The sequence below is a fragment of the Equus quagga genome, chromosome 19 (assembly GCF_021613505.1).
Source record: "Equus quagga isolate Etosha38 chromosome 19, UCLA_HA_Equagga_1.0, whole genome shotgun sequence".
NCBI lineage: Eukaryota > Metazoa > Chordata > Mammalia > Perissodactyla > Equidae > Equus > Equus quagga.
The window spans coordinates 7031823-7054953 of NC_060285.1; the positions used below are offsets into that span (position 1 = coordinate 7031823).

General features: G+C 50.2%; 1 protein-coding gene across 1 annotated transcript in view; it reads left to right on the forward strand.

Moving 5' to 3' along the window:
- Positions 1–18921, forward strand: part of ARFGAP3 (ADP ribosylation factor GTPase activating protein 3) — a 55511-nt gene extending 36590 nt beyond the window's left edge. Inside the window, exons 12-16 of the mRNA XM_046646481.1 lie at positions 847–978; positions 7608–7731; positions 9737–9827; positions 16399–16520; positions 17860–18921. Coding sequence (XP_046502437.1) covers positions 847–978; positions 7608–7731; positions 9737–9827; positions 16399–16520; positions 17860–17877 — 487 coding nt within the window. The 3' untranslated portion in view covers positions 17878–18921. The remainder of the gene's footprint in view (positions 1–846; positions 979–7607; positions 7732–9736; positions 9828–16398; positions 16521–17859) is intronic.
- The last annotated feature ends 4210 nt before the right edge of the window (positions 18922–23131 follow it).

The following is a 23131-nucleotide window of genomic DNA, read 5'->3' on the forward strand; positions in this document are numbered from 1 at the left end:
GACTGAGAGCTGCCGTTGAATTTTGCTCTCTGAGCAATGCCCTGCTCAGTGATGCTCGGCTAATGAAAGTATAAACCGACCCAGAAGGCCAGCATCTCCTCTGAGGTGCTTAGAGATCAAGTTCACTTCGAGCTCCAGACTGAAAGAGCATCTGCAGGGTGGTACAGTGGCCCATGATCCAAGCTTCGGCTCTGACTCCAGGAGGAGGCTAGTCAGCATCGTTTCTGTTAAGTGGTGGGCACTGTTAGGAATGGTGCCTTATACCGTGGCTCACATGGCGGAGATTGCCAACAAGGAGCTCCTCAGATGGGGTTGGTTCTCCAGGCCCAGCAGCATTATTTGTGGCTACCTAACTAGGCAGAACTGGACCTGAAGAAAATGAAATATGTAACCTATAGTGGGTAGTACTCAAAGATGTCCCGTGCTGTCCAGACAAGCCAGGTTATGCTGCAGTGACAAACATCCCCCCAGATCTTAAGGGCTTAACATGACGATGGTTTATTTCTTATTCATAAAAGTCAGCTGAGGAGACAGGTGATTGTCCAGATTCCCTGTCCTCCGGGTGGCACCTTGATTGTCCAGTGGACTCACCTGCCTGAGGCTGCAGTGCTTGGGAAGCGCGACTTCCATCCGACAAGGGAAGAGAGGGCTGGGCGAGCGGAGCACGGGTACTTTAAAGGCCTTGGAAATGACTCTCCTCGTGCCTGCTCCTGTTGCATCGGCCAGATTGAGTCACGTGGCTGCCCCCAACTTCAGGGCAGCTGGGAAATGTAGTCGCCGTGTGCCCCGCGTGGGTGGATACCAGTAAGGTCCTCCAGAGTCACTGTTGTACTCTTTCTTATACAGGTACTTTGACGAGCCGATGGAGTTGAAGAGCAGTTCTTTTCCTAGCTGGGATGACAATTCAAGTTCCTATTGGAAAAAAGAGACCATCAAAGATGCGGACACAATTCTGAAAAGCACAGGCTATTCAGACAGGTATGAACAGCAAAACAGTGGGATTGTAAAGAGTGAATCCGTGCATCTGGGAAATTCTCTGAAGACTAGTAAATGATTTTGTTCTACTATTTCAAGTATACTCTTTGTATCCTGGTCTGTTTTCTGACCTTACCGTTCTCCCTTGCCCAGAAGGCCGTGTAAGTGGCGTCATGCAGTACCTGGCCTCCTTGACTTTTCACAGCACATTCGAGACTCACTCGTGCTGTTTTATTGATTACTCTTTATTGCTGTTTGTTTATCCATTCACCTGTTGAAGAACTGTCTCTTGTTTTTGGCAATTATGAATGGAGGACTGTATAATTTATTGTCCAAACCAGGGAACTGTGGAGCGTGCGAGGGGACAACAGGTGTGCCCTGGGATTGTCCTAGGTAGCTGGAACATGCGGTCGTCCTGCTCGTCCTGTTTGTATCCTCCGTGATGTGGAGCAGGGTCTTATGTGCACTACCAAGAATGTGCTCAGTATCTGCTAATTGACCCATGGAACTGAAGATGTAATAATAGGCCTATTTTGAGTAGGAAAATTCCTTCAAGTGTTGTATGGTTTGGATATTTATTCATTTTTTTATTAGAATTTTCAGGCTTTTTAAAGTGGCCTGAAATCCTTTTATAAAACCGCTGCTGTAGGCTTTTTAAAAAGTAAAATGGCGCAAGTTTCCATTATAAATGAGAGACACATTTGCCTAAACCTCAAATTAGTTTAACCTGTTTTGACCGCTTTGTTTTTGTTTTTGTTTTTGTGCTGAGAACACTTGAGCTCTGCTCTCTCAGCAATGTCAAGTGTCCAGTGCAGGATTGTTAATGACAGCCAGCCTGCTCTGCGTTAGCGCCCCAGGACTTAATCATCTTACAAGTGAGGGTTTGTACCCTCTGACCAAAATCTGCCCCTTTCCCCGACCCCCCAGCCCCTGGGAACCAACATTCTACTCTCTTTCTATGAGTTCAACTTTTTTTTTTAATTTTGGTTTCCGTATGTAAATGAGATCATACAGTATTTGCCTTTCTCTATCTGGCTTATTTCACTCAGCATAATGTCTTCCAGGTTCCTCCATGTCATCACAAATGGCAGGATATCCTTCTTTTTTATGCCTGAATAATATTCCATTGTGTTTACATACCACACTTTCTTTATCCTTTCATCCATTGAGAAACCCGTGGGTTGTTTCCATATCTCGGCTATTGTGAATAATGCTGCAACCAACATGGGAGTGTACATATCTCTTCAAGATACTGATTTTGTTTCCCTCAGATATGTACCTAGAAGTGGGATGACTCGATATATGGTATTCCTATTTTTAATTTTTTGAGGAACCTCCATACTGTTTTCCCCAGTGGCTGCACCAGTTTGCATTCCCACCAGCAGTGCACAGGGGCTCAGTCCTCACCAAAGGTTACCTCGTGTCGTTTTGAGAATAGTCGTCCTAACAGGTGTGAGGTGGTATCTCATTGTGATTTTGATTTGCCTTTCCCTGATGATTAGTGATGTTGAGCACTTTTTCATATACCTCTTGGCCATTTGTATGTCTTCTTTGGGAAAATGTCTATTTTGGTCCTTTTGCCCATTTTTAAATCAGATTATTTTTTTTTTTGCTGTTGAGTTGTAAGATTTTCTCACATATCTTGGGAATTGATGGCTTATCAGAATATGATTTGCAAATATTTTCCCCCGTTCTTTGAGTAGCCCCTTCACTCTGTTGATTATTTCCTTTGTTATACAGAAGCTTTTTAGTTTGATATAGTCCCACTTGTTTATTTTTGCTTTCGTTGCCTCTATTTTTGGTGTGATATCCAAAAATCATTGCCAAACCCAATGTCAAAAAGCTTTTTTCCCTGTTTTCTTGTAGGAGTTTTACGGTTTCAGGTCTTACATTTAAGCCTTTAATCCATTTGAAGTCAATTGTTATAAGTGGTAGAAGATAAGGGTCCAGTGTTATTCTTTTGCATATTTTCCCAACACCATTTATTGAAGAGACTGTCTGTTCCCCATTGTGTTTCTGGCACCCTTGTCAAAGATTAGTTGACCATATATGCATAGGTTTATTTCTGAGCTCTCCTTTCTGTTTCCAGTGACCTGTGTGTCTGTTTTCAGGCCAGCACCATACTGTTTTGGTTACTATAGCTTTGTAATGCAGTTTGAAATCAGGAAGTGTGATAACTCCAGCTTTGTTCTTTTTGTTTTCTCAAGTTTGCTTTGGCTGTTGAGGGTCGTTTGTGGTGCCATGTGAATTTTAGGACTGTTTTTTCTATTTCTGTGAAAAATGCCATTGGAATTCTGATGGGGATTGCACTGAATCTGTAGATCGCTTCGGGTAGTAAGGACATTTTAATAACATTAATTCTCCCAATCTGTGAACACAAGATGGCTTTCCATTTATTTGTATCTTCTATTTCTTTCATCAGTGTCTTATAGTTTTCAGTGTACAAGTCTTGCACCTCCTTATTTAAATTCGTTCCTAAGTATTTTGTTGTTTTTGATGCTCTTGTAAATAGGACTGTTTTCTTAATTTCTCTTGCAGGTAGTTCATTGCTGGTGGACAGAAATGCAACTGATTTTTGTATGTCGATTTTGCATCCTGCAACTTTACTGAATTCATTTATTAGTTCTAACAGTTTTTTGGTGGAGTCTTGGGTTTTCTGTAGATAAATCATGTCATTTGCAAACAAAGGCAATTTTATGTCTTCCTTTGTGATCTGGATGCCTTTTCCTTCTCTTTCTTCCCTAATTACTTGGCTAGGACTCCCACTACTGTGTTGAATGGAAGTGGCAAGAATGGGCAGCACCCTTGTCTTATTCCTGATCTTAGAGAAAAAGCTTTCAGTTTTTCACCACTGAGTATGATGTTAGCTGTGGGCTTGTCACATGTGGCCTTTGTTCTGTTGGGTACATTCCTTCTACACCTACTTTGTGAGAGTTTTTATCATGAGAGGATGTTGAATTTTGTCAACTGCTTTTTCTGCATCTATTGAGATGATCAAATGATTCTTATCCTTCTTTCTGTTAATATGGTATATCATATTTATTGATTTGCGTATGTTGAGACATCCTTGCATCCCAGGGATAAATCCTACTTGATCGTGCTTTATGATCCTTTTAGTGTACTATTGAATTCAGTTTGCTAGTATTTTGTTGAAGGTTTTTGCATGTATGTTCATCAGGGATATTGGCCTTTAATTTTCTTTTCTTGTGGTATCCTTGTCTGGCTTTGGTATCAGGATAATGCTGGCCTTGTAAATTGAGTTTGGAAGTGTTCCATCCTCTTCAGTTTTTGGGAAGAGTTTGAGAGTGATTGGTATTAATTCTTTAAATGTTTGGTGGAATTCATCAGTAAAGCCATCTGGTTCTGGGCTTTTCTTTGTTGGGAGATTTTTGGTTACTGCTTCAATCTCCTTACTTGTGTCTGTTCAGATTTTCTATTTCTTCATGATTCAGTCTTGATAGGTTGTATGTTTCTAGGAATTTATCCATTTCTTCTACGTTATCCAATTTGTCAGCGTATAATTGTTCATAGTAGTTTCTTGGATCCTTTGTATTTCTGTGGTATCAGCTGTAATGTCTCCGTTTTCATTTCTGGTTTTAATTTGAGTCTTCTCTTTTCTTAATCTAGCTAAAAGCTTGTCAATTTTGTTTATCTTTTCAAAAAACTAGCTCTTAGTTTTGTCGATCTCTTCTATTATTTTTTTAGTCTCTATTTCATTTATTTGTGCTCTGATCTTTATTATTTCCTTCCTCTGGTAACTTTGGGCTTGATTTGTTCTTTTTCTAGTTCCTTGAAGTGTAAAATTAGGTTGCATATTTGAGATACTTCTTTTTTCTTAATGTGGACATTTTTCTCTATTAAGTTCCCTCTTAGAACCACTTTTGCTGTATCCCAGAAGTTTTAATATGTTGTATTTCCATTTTCATTTGTTTCAAGATGTTTTTTGATTTCTCTTTTAATTTCTTCTTTGGCCCATTGATTGTTCAGGAATGTGTTAATTTCCACTTATTTGTGCATTTTCCAGTTTTCCTCCTGTTATTGATTTCTACTTTCATACCATATTGGTTAGAAAAGATACTTGATATGATTTCAGTCTTCTTAAGTTTGTTAAGACTTGTTTTGTAACCTAACGCTTGATTTATTTTGGAGAATGTTCCATGAGCACTTGAAGCTGTGTATTGTACTGCTGTTGGATGAAATGTTCCCTATATGTCTGTTGGCCTAAAGTATAGTTCAAGCCCAATTTTCCTTATTGATTTTTTTGTCTGGATGATCTCTCCATTGTTGAAAGTGGGGTGTTGAAGACCCCTGTTGTTACTGCAGTGCTATCTATTTCTCCCTTTAGATCTGTTAATATTTGCTTAATATATTCAGGTGCTCTGATGTTGGGTGCATTTATATTTACAACTGTTATATCCTCTTGACGAATTGACCCCTTTATCACCATATGACTTGTGTCTCTTCTTGTAGTTTTTTACTTAAAATCTGTTTTCTCTGATATAAATATGGCTATCCCTGCTCTCTTTTGGTTTCCGTTTTCATGGAATGTCTTTTTCCATCTCTTCATCTTCAGCATATGTGTGTCCTTAACGCTGACGTGAGTCTCTGGTAGGCAGCATATAGTTGCATCTTGTTTTTTATATCCAGTCAGCCACTCTGTGTCTTTTGATTGGAGAATTTAATCCCACTATCTCATGGCCTGCAAGCTTTCTGCTGAGAAATCCATTGATAGTCTTGTGGGGCTTCCATTGTGTGTGCTGAGTTTCTTTTCTATTTCTGCTTTCAGAATTCTCTCTTAGCCTTTGATATTTGAGTTTTATTATATGTCTTGGTGAAGACCTCTTTCAGGCTCAATCTGTTTGGGGACCTATGAACTTCATGTACCTGGATGTCCATATGTCTCTCCCCAGATTTGGGAAGTTTTTAGCCATTATTTTCTTAAATAAGCTTTGCTTCCTTCTCCCTCTCTTTTTTTTCTGGAACTCCCATACTGTGTAAATTAATTTCTTGACGGTGTCCCATAATTCACATAGGCTTTCTTCACTCTTTTTCATTCTTTTTCCTTTTTTCTCCTTTGACTGGATACAGTCATGTGCTGCATAATGACATTTTAGTCAACAACAGACTGCATATATGACGGTGGTCCTATAAGATTAGAACCGTATAGCCAGGGTTTGTAGTAGGCTATAATATCTAGGTTTGTGTAAATACATTCTATGATATTCGCACAATGACAAAATTGCCTAACGATGTATTTCTCTGTTGTTAAGCCACACATGACTGTAATTTCAAATGTCTTGTCTTAGAGTTCACAGGTTCTTTCTTCTGCTTCTGGAGTCTGTTGTTGATGCTCTCTATTGCATTTTTCATTCCATTCTTTGTCTTCTTCAGCTCCAGAATTTCTCTTCAGTTCTTTTTTATTTCTGTCTCTCTGTTGAACTTCTCATTTTGTTTGTGTATTGTTTTCCTGGTTTTGTTGAGTTGTGTACTTGTGGTCTCATAGGTTGCTGAGCTTCCTTAAAACAATTATTTTGAATTCATTGTCAGGCAGTTATTTGGGGTCAGTTACAAGAAAATTATTGTGTCCCTTTGTGGTGTCATGTCTCATTGATTTTTCGTGTTCCTTGGAGTCTTGTGTTGCTGTCTTTGCATTTGTAGAAACAGCCACCTCCCCCAGTTTTTAGTGACTGGCTTTGGGAGAGAAATACCTTCAACAGTCAGCCCTGCTAGAGATTCCGAGGCTTTCTCAGACCTTTGCTGTGGATGCACCCACTCCATACTTTGTGTTCCCTTTTGGGGGTGAATTCTTAAGATGGTATGCCTTCTCTTGATCCCACAAAGCCAGGCCAGGTACTGAGAGCCTCCCCTTTGCTTTCCCTAGGATGGTGCCCTAAAATGCTCAAGTTTGTGTGCTTCCTGCCAATCCCACAGAGTTGGGCTAGCTTTCTGTGCATGCTCACTAGCTGTCTGCAAAAGCTGGCACTCACCATCCTTGGGGGCATGCACAGGGAGCCTGCTGTGAGGGGGGGTGTGAGTGAGGCACACAGAGCCTTGGAGGGTGCCTGTGGGCCAGTTGGAGGCTCCACAGGCAGAGTGTATCCCGCAGCTTTTGAGTGGGCCTCCTCCTGGAGTCCACGAAGTGGTTAGTAGGATTCCCATGCCTTTGATGAGTTCCAAGCCCTGGCTGCTATGCTTCCAGCCTCTCCAAGCCCCTAAGCCATGAAGATCATCCCCTCAGTATTTTGGGTGGCATGAAAAAAAAAAGTGGGCCTCCTTGGCAATGTCCCACACAGCTGGGGAAACTGGGCACCCACTCGCCACCCTGTCACTTTCCCCCATGGAAGAAATCGTGGACTTGGTGGATCTCTCTTGGTACTGAGCTGTGCTGCCTTGGGGGAGGGTGAATGGGCAAAGTGAAACTGCTTCTCTTACCCTCTTCAGTACATCCAGTCTTGGATTTTTTTCCTCCAGTGGTGTGCTGGAACCTCTCCGCTGAACTCCTGGACTCCTACAAAGACATTCCTGTCTGTGGGTGATTGTCAAAATCAGCGTTCTGTAGGGAGATGATGATAGAAACTCCTATTCCACCACCTTGCTGATGTCACCGCTATTTTGGCTGTTTTTAATTGTAGACCCACTGCTCGCCGCAAGCCAGACTATGAGCCAGCTGAAAATACAGATGAGGCCCAGAAGAAGTTTGGCAACATCAAGGCCATTTCATCAGATATGTACTTTGGAAGACAAGCCCAAGCTGATGTAAGTGTTCAGAGAGTTTCTTTGCGGCCCCATACAGCAGGAAGCAAGCAGCAGCCTGGGAGATGTGAGAGGAGGTGGTGGCTGCTGAGTGAGGTGGCCTCAGGCTGAGAGGACCCTGGCCCCATTGTGCTGCAGCCGAGACGCAACCCCGGTCCGTCTGACTAGTCACCCACCTCGCTGCCCCAGCCAAAGGAGCGATGGGAAATGGGACTGTATCTCGTATTTCTCTTACTCCTTTCCCAGTGTTTTGAGTAGCCATCCATTCGATATCTTTTTATTTGTTTTACTGAGGTCACGTTGATTTATGACACTGTGTAAATTTCGGGTGTATGCCATACTTCAACTTGTGCATAGACTGCCTCCTGGTCACCACCAGAAAGTCTAGGTACCATCTGCCACCGCACATGTGTGCCCCTTCACCCCGCCTCCCCCGGCAATCAGCAATCTGTTCTCCATATCTGTATGTTTGTTTCTTTGTCTTCCACGCATGAGTGAAGTCATATGGTATTTGTCCTTCTCCATCTGACTTATTTCACTTAGCATAACACCCTCAAGGTCCATCCATGTTGTCACAAATGGCAAGATTTTGTCCCTTTTTTGGCTGAGTAGTATTCTATTGTGTATATATGTATATACCACATCTTCTTTATCATTCATTGATAGGCACTTAGGTTGCTTCTGAGTATTAGCTGTTGTGAATAATGCTGTAACGAACATAGAGGTGCATATATCTTTTCAAATTAGTGTTTTCGTGTTCTGTGGATAAATACCTAGAAGTAGAATAGCTGGGTCACATGGTTTGTCAATTTTCAGTTTTTGAGGACTTGTTTTCCATAGTGGCTGCACCAATTCCCACTCCCACCAGCAGTGCACAAAGGTTCCTTGCTCTCCATGTTCTCTGCGTCACTTGGTATTTCTTGTCTTTTTAATAACAGCCATCCTGATGGGTGTGAGGTGATATTTCATCGTAGTTTTGATTTGCATTTCCCTAATAATTGGGGATGTTGAACATCTTTTCGTGTGCTTGTTGGCCATCTGTATATCTTCTTTGGAAAAACGTCTGTTCAGATCCTCTGCCCATTTTTGATCACATTGTTTGTTTTTTTGTTGTTGAGTTGTATTCTGCAGAACAAAATGGAAAGACAAGCTACCAATTGGGAAAAAATATTTGCAAATCATATATCCAATAAGAGGTTAATATCCAAAATATATAAAGAACTCTACAACTCACCAACAAAAAACCGTTCAGTATCTTTAGAAAGAATTTCAGGCAGTGTTTGATACAGCTGTAATTTACTTAATAATTTTAGCCATAGTTGAATAAAGTATACAGATGGTTTTGGAGGGTAGATATGTTTATTTTCAGGTTCTTGCCTCTTTTCTCAGAAATGTTAATGAGCTTACCTTAGTGGGGTCTTGCTAAGCAGTGAGACTCCAGTGAAAATGGAGAGGGTTAAGGTTTCCCTCTGATTCGGAAGTGCTGGTGGGCTTACACGAAACTCTTGGACATAGGTGTCATGCTAGGCTTCTTGGACTATCTAGAGAACTGGTTCCTAGAGTGTACTGCTTTTATTTTGTGGTGGTAGAGCTTTCGCCAGCATTTTGAGAGTATTTAGAGTTGCCACTTGGCTATTCCCCCACCCCCTAAAAATCTGCCTTGTTTTAAAGTTGATGACATTCGACTTCAGTTATAAAATCACGTAATGGATGTTGGAAGAGAGCTTGTTGGAGTGGCCTTTCCCACGATAGAGATGTCATTGCCTTGCCCTTGGGTTTTCCCCTCGCACTGACCGTCGTTGGCCGTGGTTGTATGTTGATCTGTTCCCCTGTGATCTGCAGAATGTGAGTGTCATGCTGTCCCCTGGCCCAGCCATGATAGTGGCAACTGTTGGAGAGGGCGCCTGGGGAGGGCAAATGCATTCGAGTGACAGCTCTTCAGTGATTCTTTGTGTGAAACTGTTCCTGGTATCTGGAGTCTGACGTTTCCTTCTCCCGTCCCCTCTAGTATGAAACCAGGGCGCGGCTGGAGAGGCTCTCGGCCAGCTCCTCCATCAGCTCGGCTGATCTGTTCGACGAGCAGAGGAAGCAGACAGCAGGTAACGGGGGTGCCAACCAGGCTGGTTGCCATTGTGTCTGCCGCATGAATGCACCTTCTCCGGATAGGACTTTTTACCTGTCCACGATATGTTAGCAACCATCCTTTGATGTTCTTATCTAGTCTCTAAGTCAGGTAGAGCAGAAGTTACTATTCTAGGCTTCAAATGTGGGGAAAACAAGTCACGAAATTTAAGCAACATCCCCCAAGTGACCCGGCAAGTCGTCTTCCTGAAACATTGTCACAGATGAGTGTTTCCTGGCACAGTGTGAACATGGCGCCTGGGTCTGTGTGGTTACAGCCTGGGAGGTGGGCAGCCCCAGGCTCCTGTGTGGCGCTGACCACTCCCTAACTGTGAGACCTCAAGTATTTTGTGTCGCTTTTAGCCTCAGTCTCCTCGTCTGTGAAATGGGTGGGTAATACTTACCTCACAAGATTGTAATGCAGCTTAAATGAGGTGCTGTGTGTAAGGCACACCTCGGTGTCTGTCACAGGGTGGGCCCGCCCAGGCCGTCCTGGGCCCCGGGGGTGGGCAGAAGCAGCCAGAACGGGGGCCTACACCAGCCCGTCTTCCAGGAAGACAGATGCAGCTTTGGAAACAAGCAGGCGGAGAGGAATTTCCCATCTCCCCTCCTCTCTTCAGGCTCCAGACTCCAGTGAGAGGTCTGGGAGCCCCGGGGAGGGAGCCGCAGAGCGCGGGCGCATCCCGGACGTCAGAACCATGGTCCTCTCTGCTTGTGCCTCTGTGCCCAGTAGGAGAGCCGTGGTTGGGTCCCACCCGGGCCTCAGCCGGGCTGAAGGGGTTAGGGAAGGGCCATGTGTCCTCTCATGTCACCGCCAACATTACAGAGGCAGTGTCCTCTGAGGCCGTTTCAGGAGCCACTCCTTAGCAGACAAGCCCGAGGCCCAGGACCGCCCGCACCGCCTCCTTTCCAGCCCTGGAGGAGGGGGCGTGGGCGTGGGCTCACCAACGCGGGCAGCCCCTTGGTCTTACAGCCACAGAGAATAACTGTTTTCTGAGTCCGGAGAGAAACGCAGCAGAGAAGGTCACAGGACAGGCCTGAGTGTTGGGGCCTTCTGTGTCGGGGTTTGGGGGCATTAGAAGGCCCACTGTGGCCCTCGGTGCAGTGTGTGCTGCCAGGCTGCTGTGCTGCGGTGGGGGGGCGGGGGGGGCGGCGTGCTAGCCAGGCGGTGCCGGTGCGCCGAGGGGTGTGCTGACCTCAGAGACCGGCAGGGGCTGGGATCTCGGCCGCTGCATGGTGCCCTTTGGGCTGGGGGCACCTTGTGCTCTGCCCCCTGACCTCAGGCAGGAGGGGCTTGTTGCTCTTGGCCAGGCTGCTTTCTGACTGGACATTTCCTGCCCTGAGTCTGAGGGGGCAGGTTGTGTTCGCATCTCCAAACTTTCTATGTCCTGGCCTCTTGTCCGGGCAGCTTCCTTTTCTGACCGCCCCTGGCAGGGGAGCTTGGCCCCTTTGGAGGGTCTCAGCAGTCCCATCTTCCCCCTGTGGGTCAGTGCTGGTCACCTCACAGGAGCCCTGGCACGGGGGGCAGGTCAGTCCTTGAGAACCTACTGTGTTGAAAATCATCCCCAGCAGCGTGTGCTTTTGTCATTCAAGTTACTGGAAGTTTCACTTGGAAACATTATTGTATGCTGACAAAACCTCTTGGAGATCAAATGAGAGCGGCCTTTCCACTTGTTGATGGAAAATTGTGACCAGCCTATGTTTACCTTCCTGTCCCCTTTCAGAGAACAAAGATCCGTTAATTATTTTGGCCTCATGTCCTCATGGACAGACAAACTCCGTCCGTGGGAACTCACAGTCACAGTAAGGTGCACCCTAGGTGCTAGACCCCAGAGACCTCGCCCCTCCCCAGTGGGCCGGTCTGCTGCTCGGCAGCGCCTGCCCCTCCCCCCGCCCCCATTCCCAGCCCTAGTGGCTCTGACCATGGTTCCCTTGTCCCGCACTTTCCATCAAGCTTGTAAAAGATGCCCTTGATAGCTGCCTAAATGTAAGAGCATTGAACAGCTGTTATTAAATATTTACTTTTTATTTAGAGTGCATTTCAGCAAAGAGCAAAATCTGTTTTAAGAAACTGTTCCGTGTTCCTGATCTTGGAATGTTTCCCTCTCTGTGAAACATCAGTGTCATTGGGGAGATGGCAGAATGGCTTTATCGTTTCTCTGGGGTGCAGTTGGGGGCATGGTTCGGAATTTGAAATGCCTCCTGGTGAAGTGAGGTACTTCCCGGGGACGTGGTTCAACCAGGAGCCCTGACAATTCCCACGGGCTGTTCCCTGTCTGGGTACTGGAGGGACCGAGTGAGGAGCAGACGTGAGCACCTGCAGTGGGCCCGGCGCCGCGTCACTGCCTGTGGTCGCTCTCACAGAGCAGGGTCAGTCGCGGGTGTGGGGCTGCCGTCAGCTGGGCACTGCCTCGGGAGGGAGCCACTCAGGGCACCAAACAGCAGAGCAGAAGTAGCTTTGTGAGAGCAGCGTTGGAACAAAAGAAGCTTAAAACCCAGCTTGCCCCTCTTGGTGTATTTCTTTCAAGAAAACAGTTCTGGTTCTTTGACTCCGAGCAGGCCCACCTGGTGCCGGGACGCCGCAGACCCTTCTGTCCTGGGCCCCGTGCGTTGTGCTGTCATTCGCTCCGTGCGTTGTGCGGGCTTCCGTGGCTGTCGTCCCCTGGATCCTGAGGGTCCCTTGAGCCACCTTGGCCGCGCTCTCCTTCCCCCCTGCTCTGGCGTGGAGTCCAGGACGGTGGCCTCCTTAGGGCCTTGGGCTGTAGTCCGGTGACTGTGTCTGGTTGTCTGCTAAGTGTGTCTGTCACACGTCCTAGCTGTGCGTTGCCAACCCAGATGTGTTTATACAAACTGGATGCTCATGAGTTCTCGCAAACCTGTAGCTGCCGAGCGTGTGAGGGGAGTTGTGGCTGCAGGGCTCCTGGTCCTTGTTACACTCGCTGTTCATGTGGCCTTGGAAATCCTTTTTCTCTTGATTTGTCTCCGTTCCAGGGAGATTGGTACATGATACTCTCCTGACAGTTCATTGTTTGACGAGCCTGGAGGTCGTCCTAGGCCCTTCCACCTTCCGCCCCTCTGCACAGACCATCGCTCCGCTGGTCTCTCGGGAGGGAGCCTAACCGCAGGTCCCCCAAGGCTGGGCCTCCGGGCGGGGCTTCCCTCTCCCCTCTTCTCCCTCCTCCCAGAATGATCTTTCAAAGTGCTATTGGGGGTTTGGACTCTGTCCTCAGGCAGGAGTACTGCGCTGTGCCTGGCTCCCCTACCTGTCAGACCCACAGCCCCGTCGGGCTTTCCAGGTTTGTTCCTTCTCGTTTCCCTGGTTAGGCCCCTGCACACTCTCGCCACCTTGTGCTCTCCCCCGGGGCACGGCCATCCGATGATCATCTCCACCGACGGGCCGCGAGCTGCTCAGGGGCGGGACCCATCCGGCCTCATCTCCGCAGCCTAGTGCCGGGCGGCCGGAAGCCTTAGTGTGTGTTGAGTGAATAAAGGACGGGGGACCTCCGAGCTCTGGAAGTGGGGGCCCCGGCCAGGGGACCCCTCATCAGGCTGCGCCGTGGTCCCCACTGCACCAGCTCCTCTTCCAGCACAGCTGAGGAGCTGAGGAGCCACCTGCCGCCAGCTGTCATGCCGCAGGGCCAGAGACAGGTGCGCAGCAGCAACATGTCCTTCTTCGGCTGGAGCTTCGAGAGCCAGTGTGCGTCGTCTGTGTCCTTCCCTGTGGTGGGGTCTGTGCCTCCTCAAGTTGAGAGGTGCCCCAGGGGCCTGGATCCGAGGGACTGACGAGCAGACCCCTGCCGGCCCTCCCCGCAGCCGGCACGCAAAGGTTGTTACACAGCACACCCGGCCTTTCCTGACGGCTGCAGGGCGTCCACACCAGCCGTGCGCCGGGGCCGGCGCGGCTGCAGCTCTGCCCGCAGGCCCGCTCCCCCCGCCTCCGTCTCAGGGAGGAGCCCCGCTTCCTGGCTCTCGGGCCGGAAAGCTGGGCACCATCCTGAACTTCTTCCTGCCCCCGACGGCCCGTCGGGCAGTAGGCCTCCTCAGGGCGCTCCGGCCCGCCCGCGCCTGCCCCCACTGCTGCCAGCAGAGGCCCGGCCAGGCCTCTCGCGCCCGGACCGCTGCGCGGCCTCGAACTGCCACCGGGTTTCACCGCGTGCTGTGGCCGATGACTGTCTGCCGGCCCCAGGAGGCGTCGCTCTGGGAGAGCAGGTCCGCGCTGGAGTCCTCAGCACCAGGCCCACTGTGGGTGTTACGGGAACCCGTAGCGGGAAATGGGGGACTTGACCTAGTCCGCGGGTCAAGGAGCCTCTTTCTTCCTGAGGAAGTGGCATGCGCTGCCACATCCTGCAGGCCATTGTGTGGCCAAGCACACTTGGACGGTCTTGGAGAGCTGTCGCCAGCCTATCCAGCGGCTGCCCGGGGCAGCCTTCAGGACACACAGCTCCCAGAAACCAGAGGGGGACACGGGGGATCCGTGGTCAGTTTCCTCCAGTCTGGAGCCCGTGAAGCTCAGGGCAGCAGACCTGCAGGGGAGAGGGAGGAGGGCGCCTCCTTGCCCAGGACCTGATGCCTGCTCCAGGAGGTGCCGAGAGTTGCTTATATGCCCAGGAGCTTAGACCAGTGGTGAGGATTAGTAAGCGGTGAAGGCGCACAGTAACACAGGCTAACTCGGAGCCGAGCTGCTTTCTCTCTCACGTCCAGTTCTGGGGAGGCAGGTCAGGGCTGGTGTGTCCTCGAGTCAGGCGCTCAGACCCCTTTCATCTTGTTACTCCTGACCTCCATTCTCTACTTCACCTCGTGCCCAATATGGCTACTCCAGCTCTAGCCATCACATCTGCATCTCAGCTAGCAGGAAGGAGGCAAAGGGCATGCTCTGGCCCTGTAAGTCGTTTCTCCCTGCCTCCCGTTGACCAGAACTCTGTCACCAGGACACACCTTTCTGCAAAGGTTAGAATTTGGGAGTACTGTGCAGAGAAGGGGAGGGGAGGAATGACACTGGGGCAGCCATCTCAGGACACCTGGGGACTGAATGTTGTCTGTGAGGGATTGTGGTCCCATAGCTGTCCTGCCTCAGCTCTGCTCTCCTCTTTAAACATTTCTTAAGCTGGAAACTCATAAGAGGGCACTTCTGCCAAGGTCACCCCTGCCGACCTCTGGGCCACACCTGCTTGGCCACTGTGGACCTCGCCTTGTAATGGAGCAGCTGTGACTCTGTCCCTTTGTGCTCAGGCTCCACGGGCTCCTTATTTGCTGTAAAGACCCATTTTACAGGCTGGTGGCACCGCCGGTAAGTGGCTGTGCTGGGATTTGAACCCAGATCCCGTCACTGGGCTGGGCTTCCACTCTGTCATCGCAGAGGCCTACGGAGCTTGAAACGTCAGCTGGGGCAGAGGGGAAGAGCCAGCCTGGGCCTGCCCCGCGTGGCGCCCGGGCAGGGCTGCACATGGACAGTGGGTCTCTCCTGGGTGGCGTCTGTGCGGCAGGATAAACGCGTCCGTTCTGTTTTGTTCTTGGAAAGGGACCTGGCTTCTATTGCTTAAGGGGCAGGCGATGTAGACAGGTCATGTGTGGAGCTGAGGGAGTAGCTGGGCTTGGTGTCCCAGAGGACCTGCAGGGTGTGGGTTCACTTGCAGTCACCGAGCTCCACCCATGTCCTGTGACAACTGTGTCAACAGTTCACCATGAAGCCCCGGTTGTGAGCGCTGGGGACCCTTTGTGTGATGACGCTGGCGTGTCACCTGCATTGGTGGCATATGCTGTTTGTTTCGGGGCAGCTGACACTTCAGCAGCAGAGCCCGCTGGCACCAGCCTCGCCTCTCCCGGGAGAACTGGCCTGAGCGGCCAGGGCTCCAAGTCTGACCACAGCGGCAGGACAGGCTCACCGCCCATGTAGCCTGCCGCTCTGGGCGAGCCCACCCTTTGCGCTGCCCAGGCCTCCTTGGCCCCTCCTGGAGCAGCGAGGGGGGCACCGCCGTCACAGGCCGCTGGCCTCGTCCATGCCATAACCAGGCAAGCAGACGCTGTGGCTGGAGGATGCATGAATTCCAAAGGCTTTGATTGGTGAGGCCTGGGTCATGTGTCCACCCCTTGGGATGGAGAGGCCACTCCAAAGGAAGGAAGGAAGTTTTTACTGAAAGAGGGGAGAGGATGCTGAGCACACACAAACCACAGATGTCTGCCATCTGTCACTTAATGAATGCTCACCTGTCTGTCTGTGTTAAGCACCCACAGGAAATGGGGGCCCAGAGAGGGTAAGGAACCTCTCCAAAGGCACCCAGCTCGGAAGTGGCCATGCCCATATTTGAACCAAGATGGTCTTAGGAGCCAGTGCTACATCTTGCCTCACGGGGATCCTTGCGGCTGGTTCACGGTGGGGCTGGCGCTGAAGCGCGAGTCCCGACCGCACTGCAGGGTCCTTTGCCCTTGACCATGGCTGCTGCCTGTGGGAAGAAGGAGGGGAGGGCCCACATTCTCGAAAGTCATCGAGGCCCCGGGCACTGGTCGTGCCCTTCGCGGCATGGTGACGAGCCAGCGTCTGCTCTGCTGCAGGGAACTACAACCTGGCGAGCGTGCTGCCCACCGCGCCCGACATGGCCCAGCTGAAGCAGGGCGTGCGCTCCGTGGCCGGGAAGCTCTCCGTCTTCGCCAACGGGGTCATGACTTCCATTCAGGTCAGTGCAGCCGGGTGCCGTGGGCTGAGGGAGATGGGCTCGTGGTTTGGAAAATGAGATTTGGATCATTCTTCAACTGCTAGAAAGCGAGACTTGATGTGACTGATTTATATGCTGGCCACTGCATCACCCAGGACTCCATGAAAACCAGAAATTATGGTGTCATGTTTGCTCAAATTTTCTAACATATGACTCCAGGGGAATTGTTGCAGGAATGGTCAGACCATTATCCGCTTTTCCCCTATGTTGGAACAGAGAAATATAAAGAAGAAAATAAAAATTATCTATAATCCCACCTCACAGGGAAAACTTATGTGAATGTTTTGGTATGTTTTGTTTTAGTTCTAGACTTCTAGGCATATCTTCTTAAAATTAAAAAAGGATTATATTGTATATATGGTTTTATGTCCTTCTCTCCACGATGTTCCATTATAAGCATTTCCATATAATTAAAAGTTATTCAGAAACCACATTCTGGTGAGTGAAAATATGTAGACTTTATTTAACTGCTCCCCAAGTGGGGTCTTTGATGGAATTTCAGTCTCTTAAATGAGGTGAGGATGGAGCATCCTCAGACGTAACAACTTCGGGCCGTCCGGGTCGCCCGCGAGGCTGATCTCGGGAGCCGTCCTGCTCATGCCATCTTAGAAGGATGCTGCCATTGATGTAAAACCCGGCCCTCAGGAGTAGGACCTCATCTGCGTGGACACGGGTGCCTCTCAGGGATTCCCAGGGCGTGGGGCCCGCTGTGGGGAGTTCCTGCAGCCTGGGCTCCTGCTGCTGCTAACACAGCCTGTGGTTAGAATTCACAGAGCCCTTTCATGTCCCCTCGGTCAGCTGAGTCCACATCAGTCCTTCCAAGTAGGTGACATCCCAATGTCATGGATGATCATCCCTATTTAAAGGTGAAGAAACAGGCACAGAGAGGTTAAGTTGCTTCTGCAAGATCACTCAGCTGAACCAGAATTTCAGGGTTGAGACTCCGAATGTGTTCCGCTGGCCTCCCGTCGTACTTGCCCCCAAGAGGGCCCCCCACTTGGCCCTGCACACCCAGATCCTCTGCTCCCTGCCTCGCAGTCCTTCCCACAGCCCAGGGAGCCTCAGACACAGTGGCCACAGGCAGGATGTTGATCCGAGCGGTCCTCAGCACTGGGCAGCCGCGGCTGTGGCAGCGCCCGCTTCAGTCACTGCGTCCTCGGGGGCGGCGTTGGTATCAGATGCCAGGCCCTCGCAGCTTTGTGTCGTTGCCGCGTCAGTTTTGGTAATGCTGAGCGTTCCGCGTGTGTGAGAATGAGGAACTGACTGTGTCCGTGAGCTCTCACTGTGGTTCTCTCTCTAGGATCGCTATGGTTCTTAATACTGATGTCTGGGCTCTGTTTCCTGGAGAAATTCCTCTTTAAACGACCCAGTGACCACAACGCAGACTGCAGTGAAGACCAGCCCACATTGCAGATCGTTTTGCTACTTTTTCACATGGTGTATGTACATTACTGATTTTTAATATTTCTTTTGAGAAATTCTTATTTTTAATGTAGTGGAAGCTGTATTGTCATTTCTGGTGTCACTTCCTGCACGTGTCCTCCTTTTGGCATGTCCTTGCTTTATTTCCTGAGAATCTTTAGTCCCTCCAGGGGCCTGGGGACAGGGCTCCCCCGCCTGCCATGGGCCACGAGCCTTCACGTGGGGGTCTTGGTGCTGTGTGGCTCACGGGCTGAGGGCTGCCAGAAGCAGCCGGTGCTCGCTGGGCCTGGAGAAACAAAGCTCACAGCGCATGTTTCATTAAAAAGCAGCAAAGAATAAAAACAAGCGACTGAACGTGACTGGCGTCTAATTTGACAGGCTGCATCGCTTGTATTTCCATATGTTAAGGTGATTGCAAAATAATGTTTCAAGTCGTCTGTCCCTTTGTAAATTGTTTATCTTATATGATTTATACATTTCAAAATAATTTCCAGTGAGTGCTTTTAACAAACCTAAGCTTCTGCATCACCGGGGGGATTAATCTTTTGACGGGTATTGCTGTTTGAATTTATGAGAAATGTAAGAGAACTCCCTAAGTGCATTTATTAATCGATCTAGTGTACAGAATTAAAAATGAATAAGGTGAGAAGATGCACCATGGAAAACACCTCAGTATTTGGGAAAACAGTAGTTGTAATTGGGTAGTTTTGTAATATTTTTTTATCTTAATCTTGGTTTTCAAAAAATTATAGAATGTGTATAAATGAATAAAGAAAAATAATTTGGCTGTGTTTTAGACAGCATTAGAATATATTGTTCACAGTAAAATATATGTGAAATTTGATGAACCAGAAATGTGGTTTCAACTGCATATTTTGTGAATCTTTCTTAAAAGCTTAATTTGTAGACATGAATATAATAAAAGCTGCGGCAGACGGTGTGGCCTGCTTTCTTACAGAAGCTTTGTGACGCGTCATCGGGAACGAGGGCTCCTGGTCTCCCGCCAGGGTCCGTCTGAAGGGCGCTGCCGTGCCTGCCGGGCTGTTTTTAGCGGGTCTCGTCACTGACCGAGGTGTGGGCCGCAGCGCAGGGCGGGCGTCCTTGCTGAAAGCGAGGGTGTGCAGAGTGGCGTCCTGCAAGCCAGGGGCTGCCTAGCGAGAAGCCGCAGCCCAGGGCTCAGGCGCAGGATGCATCGTCTCATGGGCCTGGGGGCCGCGAGTCCGAGTGCCAGGGCCGGCAGGGCGTTTCTGGAGAGCACTGCCCGCTGGCGTGTGCAGGGCTTCCTTCTCTGCCGTGGCCTCACGCGGCCTGTCCTCCGAGGGAGCTGGAGAGCTCTGCTGTCTCTCCCTCTGCTTATAGGGCACCAGCCCTGTGAGATCTGCACCCCACGCCTATGACCTCATTTAACCTGAATCACGTCCTTAAAGGCCCCAGCTCCAAGGACAGTCACAGCGCGAGTTAGGACTTGGACGCAGGAATTTGAGGGGGACGTAATTCACTCCATATCGTTGTCTGTAAGAAACTCCCACCCGGTTAGCCCTGCTCTGGGCTGGGGCCTGGGCTCTTCCCGTCCCCCGGAAGCCCTCTGAGCAGGTTTTACGCCCATTTTACAGAGGGGGCGAGGGAGGCTCTGCTGAAGGGCGCTGCCTCTCCCTCTGAAGGGGGCCGGGCTTTCTCCTTATCACCCAACTTCCCCGCTGGCAGGGCCTCCGCAGCTGCCCCGGGCCTCGCTGGGCTCCTTCTCCACATGAATGCTTTAGGGCACAACTTGTTACCACACTGGGTTTGTTTCTGCCCGCCGCCCGGAAAACCAAACTGAGACGACGAGATTGCAGCAGAGAGGGGGTTTACTCACAAGGCAGCCAGGGGAGGAAGAGAGAACAGGAGTCTCAAATCCACTTCCCTGAAGTAGGGACTCAGGGATGTTTATGGGGTGGGGGCAAGGTGGTCTGAAATGTGGGGAGAGGTGACTGGAGGTGAGGAGTGGTGAGGTGATTGATGGTCCGCGCAAGCGTGGTCAGACTCCACGCCTCTTCATACGACCCATGCTCACAAAATGGCGGCGTGAGCATGATCTCAGGTGGACTTTTTAGCCTCTTGACGTCAAAAGGTTGCCTGTCGGACATCTGTGTGGGCCCAGTTGATGGGTTGGTGGTCTCAACCGGCCTGAAGTGGACATGGGACTCTAATTCCTGAAGAACAGCTCACACGCCCATTACCATGGCGACCCAGGCTCCAGGGAGCTGTTATCTGTAGGAGCCTGGTGGGAGTTAGAAGGCACATAGCCTAAGGAGCACAGTCAACAATGGGTGCGTTAAACAGATCAAAGCTGTAATCAGTCATTGCAGAAAGGAAAAAACCTTTAGTTCCTAGCTACTTGATCATCAATGGCTGTTTGCCAGTTTCAATCCCACTATTCTTTGGTCATTCCTTATTCTTGAGGGATTGCGGGCAATGAGGAATCCAGCCACTTCCTGCTGAATCGGGGCGTGGATCCTGCTTAGAGGAATGAAACTGCTCAGCACTCATTTGGAAATATTCTCTTGTTCCCAGCTTCCGGTTGACATTTTGCGTCAGAAGAATTTTGTACCTTGCTCAACAGTTTTGGAACCACATCTAAAGTCACATTTTATAATCAAATACTGGACCAGAAGGATAAGAATTATAGACAACCCAAATTTTAACAGTCCCTGAAAAATAGACCTAATCCAGTGGGGCCTCCGTCTCATCTCCAGGTGGGGCACACATCTGGTCTCAGTTCCTGGTGGTCTTTTGTTTTACTGGACATGCATCAGAGACCAGACCAACACCCTGTACCCTGATCTTTCAGTTGTTGCTGTTGATGGCTGTCAGCACAGACTCTCTGCCGGGGTTCATCACATTCCTAAGGGACTCAAAAGAACAAAGTTATCAACATATGGCAGCTGGGAGGGCCCCTAAAATCTACAGAGCATGTCTGGGTTCGTTGCTCGGACGTCATTCAAAGTTACACTGTGGTTTCTTTTCTACAATATGGCTTCCCTTATGGCAAGCTTGTGTTGAGCCCATATCAAACTCTTGAAGGCCTTTCAAAGCGGGTGCTGCTCTCAGTGCTTCCCCGTGCCGTCCACTCAGCCACGGGACAGGTGCTGGCAGGACCCCCATCTGGGGGGCTCGTACTCCCTCCCCGAGTGTGCATGCGTGTGAATGTGTGTGCATGTGCGTTCACGTGTGTGTGTGTAACTTTAGTTTGTGTTCCTGGCCCATTTATCCTTGGACCTTGGTGTTTTGTGCTTGCTATAGTAAAGGTGTCAGTTAATTGTTCTCATGAAACACGTTTTGGATCTATTGATTAAAAAGGAACATGGGGATATGACAGCACGAGGACTGGTGGAAACTGGCCAGGACTGGGCTGCAGGGCTAAGCGGTGGAGCTTTCAAAAGTCTACTGGGTGCTTTTGATCTTGAGAGCAAAGCCAGTAAGGGGGGGGCTGTATTCTGAGGAATTGAGAAGGCAAAGGGAGGGGTCGTTTTATGTAGCCTTTACCAGAACAAAGTCTCTGTGAAAACGCAGCATTTTTTATCCCCTTGGAGAGCTGCTGGGAATGTGGGCAAACATAAAGAGGATGTGGGTGCTGCCTTGGGGAGGGCGTTCCCGGGAACTTTACCCACTGCACAGACCCAGGCACTCCTAGGAAGGAGGAGCTAGCCATTGGCCTGGATGACACTGGGGGCAGAGCCAGCATGCACGAAGCTGCACGCCCACCAGAAGGGCCTTGGCTGCACCTCGGCAGCCCCTCTGCTCCCCACCCCCCCTTGTTCACGGTCAAACGTGACCCTCCCTTGCAGCCTCCAGGCGCCCCTCAGGAGGGCACCCCGAGTCTGACGCACGGCAGCCAGGGGGTTTCCTTGCTGGCCCCTCCCATCTCATTCAGGGCACACCACTGCCTGCCCCCCACCCCAAACCAGCCAGGGGCTCCATCCCAGAGCACCTTTAACCCCTCTCCCTCCTGTTGCAGGCACAGTTTCCAGCCATTTCTTTTGCCACCCTCATTCTGGTTTGCTCTCGACCCTTTCCCTGCCTGCACCCGCTCCCGACATCACAGAGAGCCCGATGGGCCTGGTGCCATGGAAAGCAGGTTGCTAAGGGCGGTGGACAAGTGACAACGCCCCAGGACGCACAGTGGGTGGTGGCAGTGGGGCAAGAGGAGGACGTGGGCACCCCGGCATCAGGGTGTGGGCCTGCCACTGGGACTTGGGGTGACTGTGACCTCCGAGGGTCAGATGCTGAGGACCCAGCCCTGCCCCCATCAGTGCTCTGCACTCAAGATGCGGGGCTGCTGACCTTCCGCCCTGACCCCGAAAACGGCTCTGCTGTCCCTGCTTTCACGGCTCCGATACCGCTGTTTGCTCTGTGTCGCGTGATCGATTTACAGAGCTCACGTGCGCCCTCCCTTCCCTTCCATTCCAGGCGCATTTTCCTCTGTTTGTAGTTCTTATCATTCTACTTGCCCAGGTCATTTGTCTCACCCAAAATGAGAGCACAGTGGCAGAAACACCAGCCGAGGGCCTGGTGCAGACGATGGATGGACACACAGACGGAGACAGGCACAGCGAGGGAGCAGACACCAGGGCTCTCTAGCCACACAGCCGCCTTTTGCAAGCAACCTCCCTCTGCCTGGTCCCCCTCCCTGTCTGCTGGTCCGTCTCCTGGGCCTGACCCACACCCCCAAGGCAGCTGGGGTTGTTGGGGCGTCCAGTGGGCGAGAGCCATGGCTAAGCATCCCAGCTGTGACTGCACCCCCACACCCCTGCACCCCTGTACCCCCTGCACCCCCTGCACCCCCTGCACCCCCTGTACCCCATGTACCCCTGCACCCCCTGCACTCCCTGCATCCCCTGTATCCCCTGCACCCCCTGTCCCCCTGCATCCCCTGCACCCCCTGTACCCCCTGCACTCCCTGTACCCCCTGTACTCCCTGTACCCCCTGTACTCCTGTACCCCTGAACCCCCTGTACCCCCTGCACCCCTGTACCCCTGCACCCCCTGCACTCCATCATGGCCTTCTTCCTGACTCCATCCCCACCCCGCCACCTGCACCAGACATGACCTCTGTCTACTGAGCTCCCAGTTTCTCTCTCGCACCCTCTGACCTTCCTGTCACCTGGTTA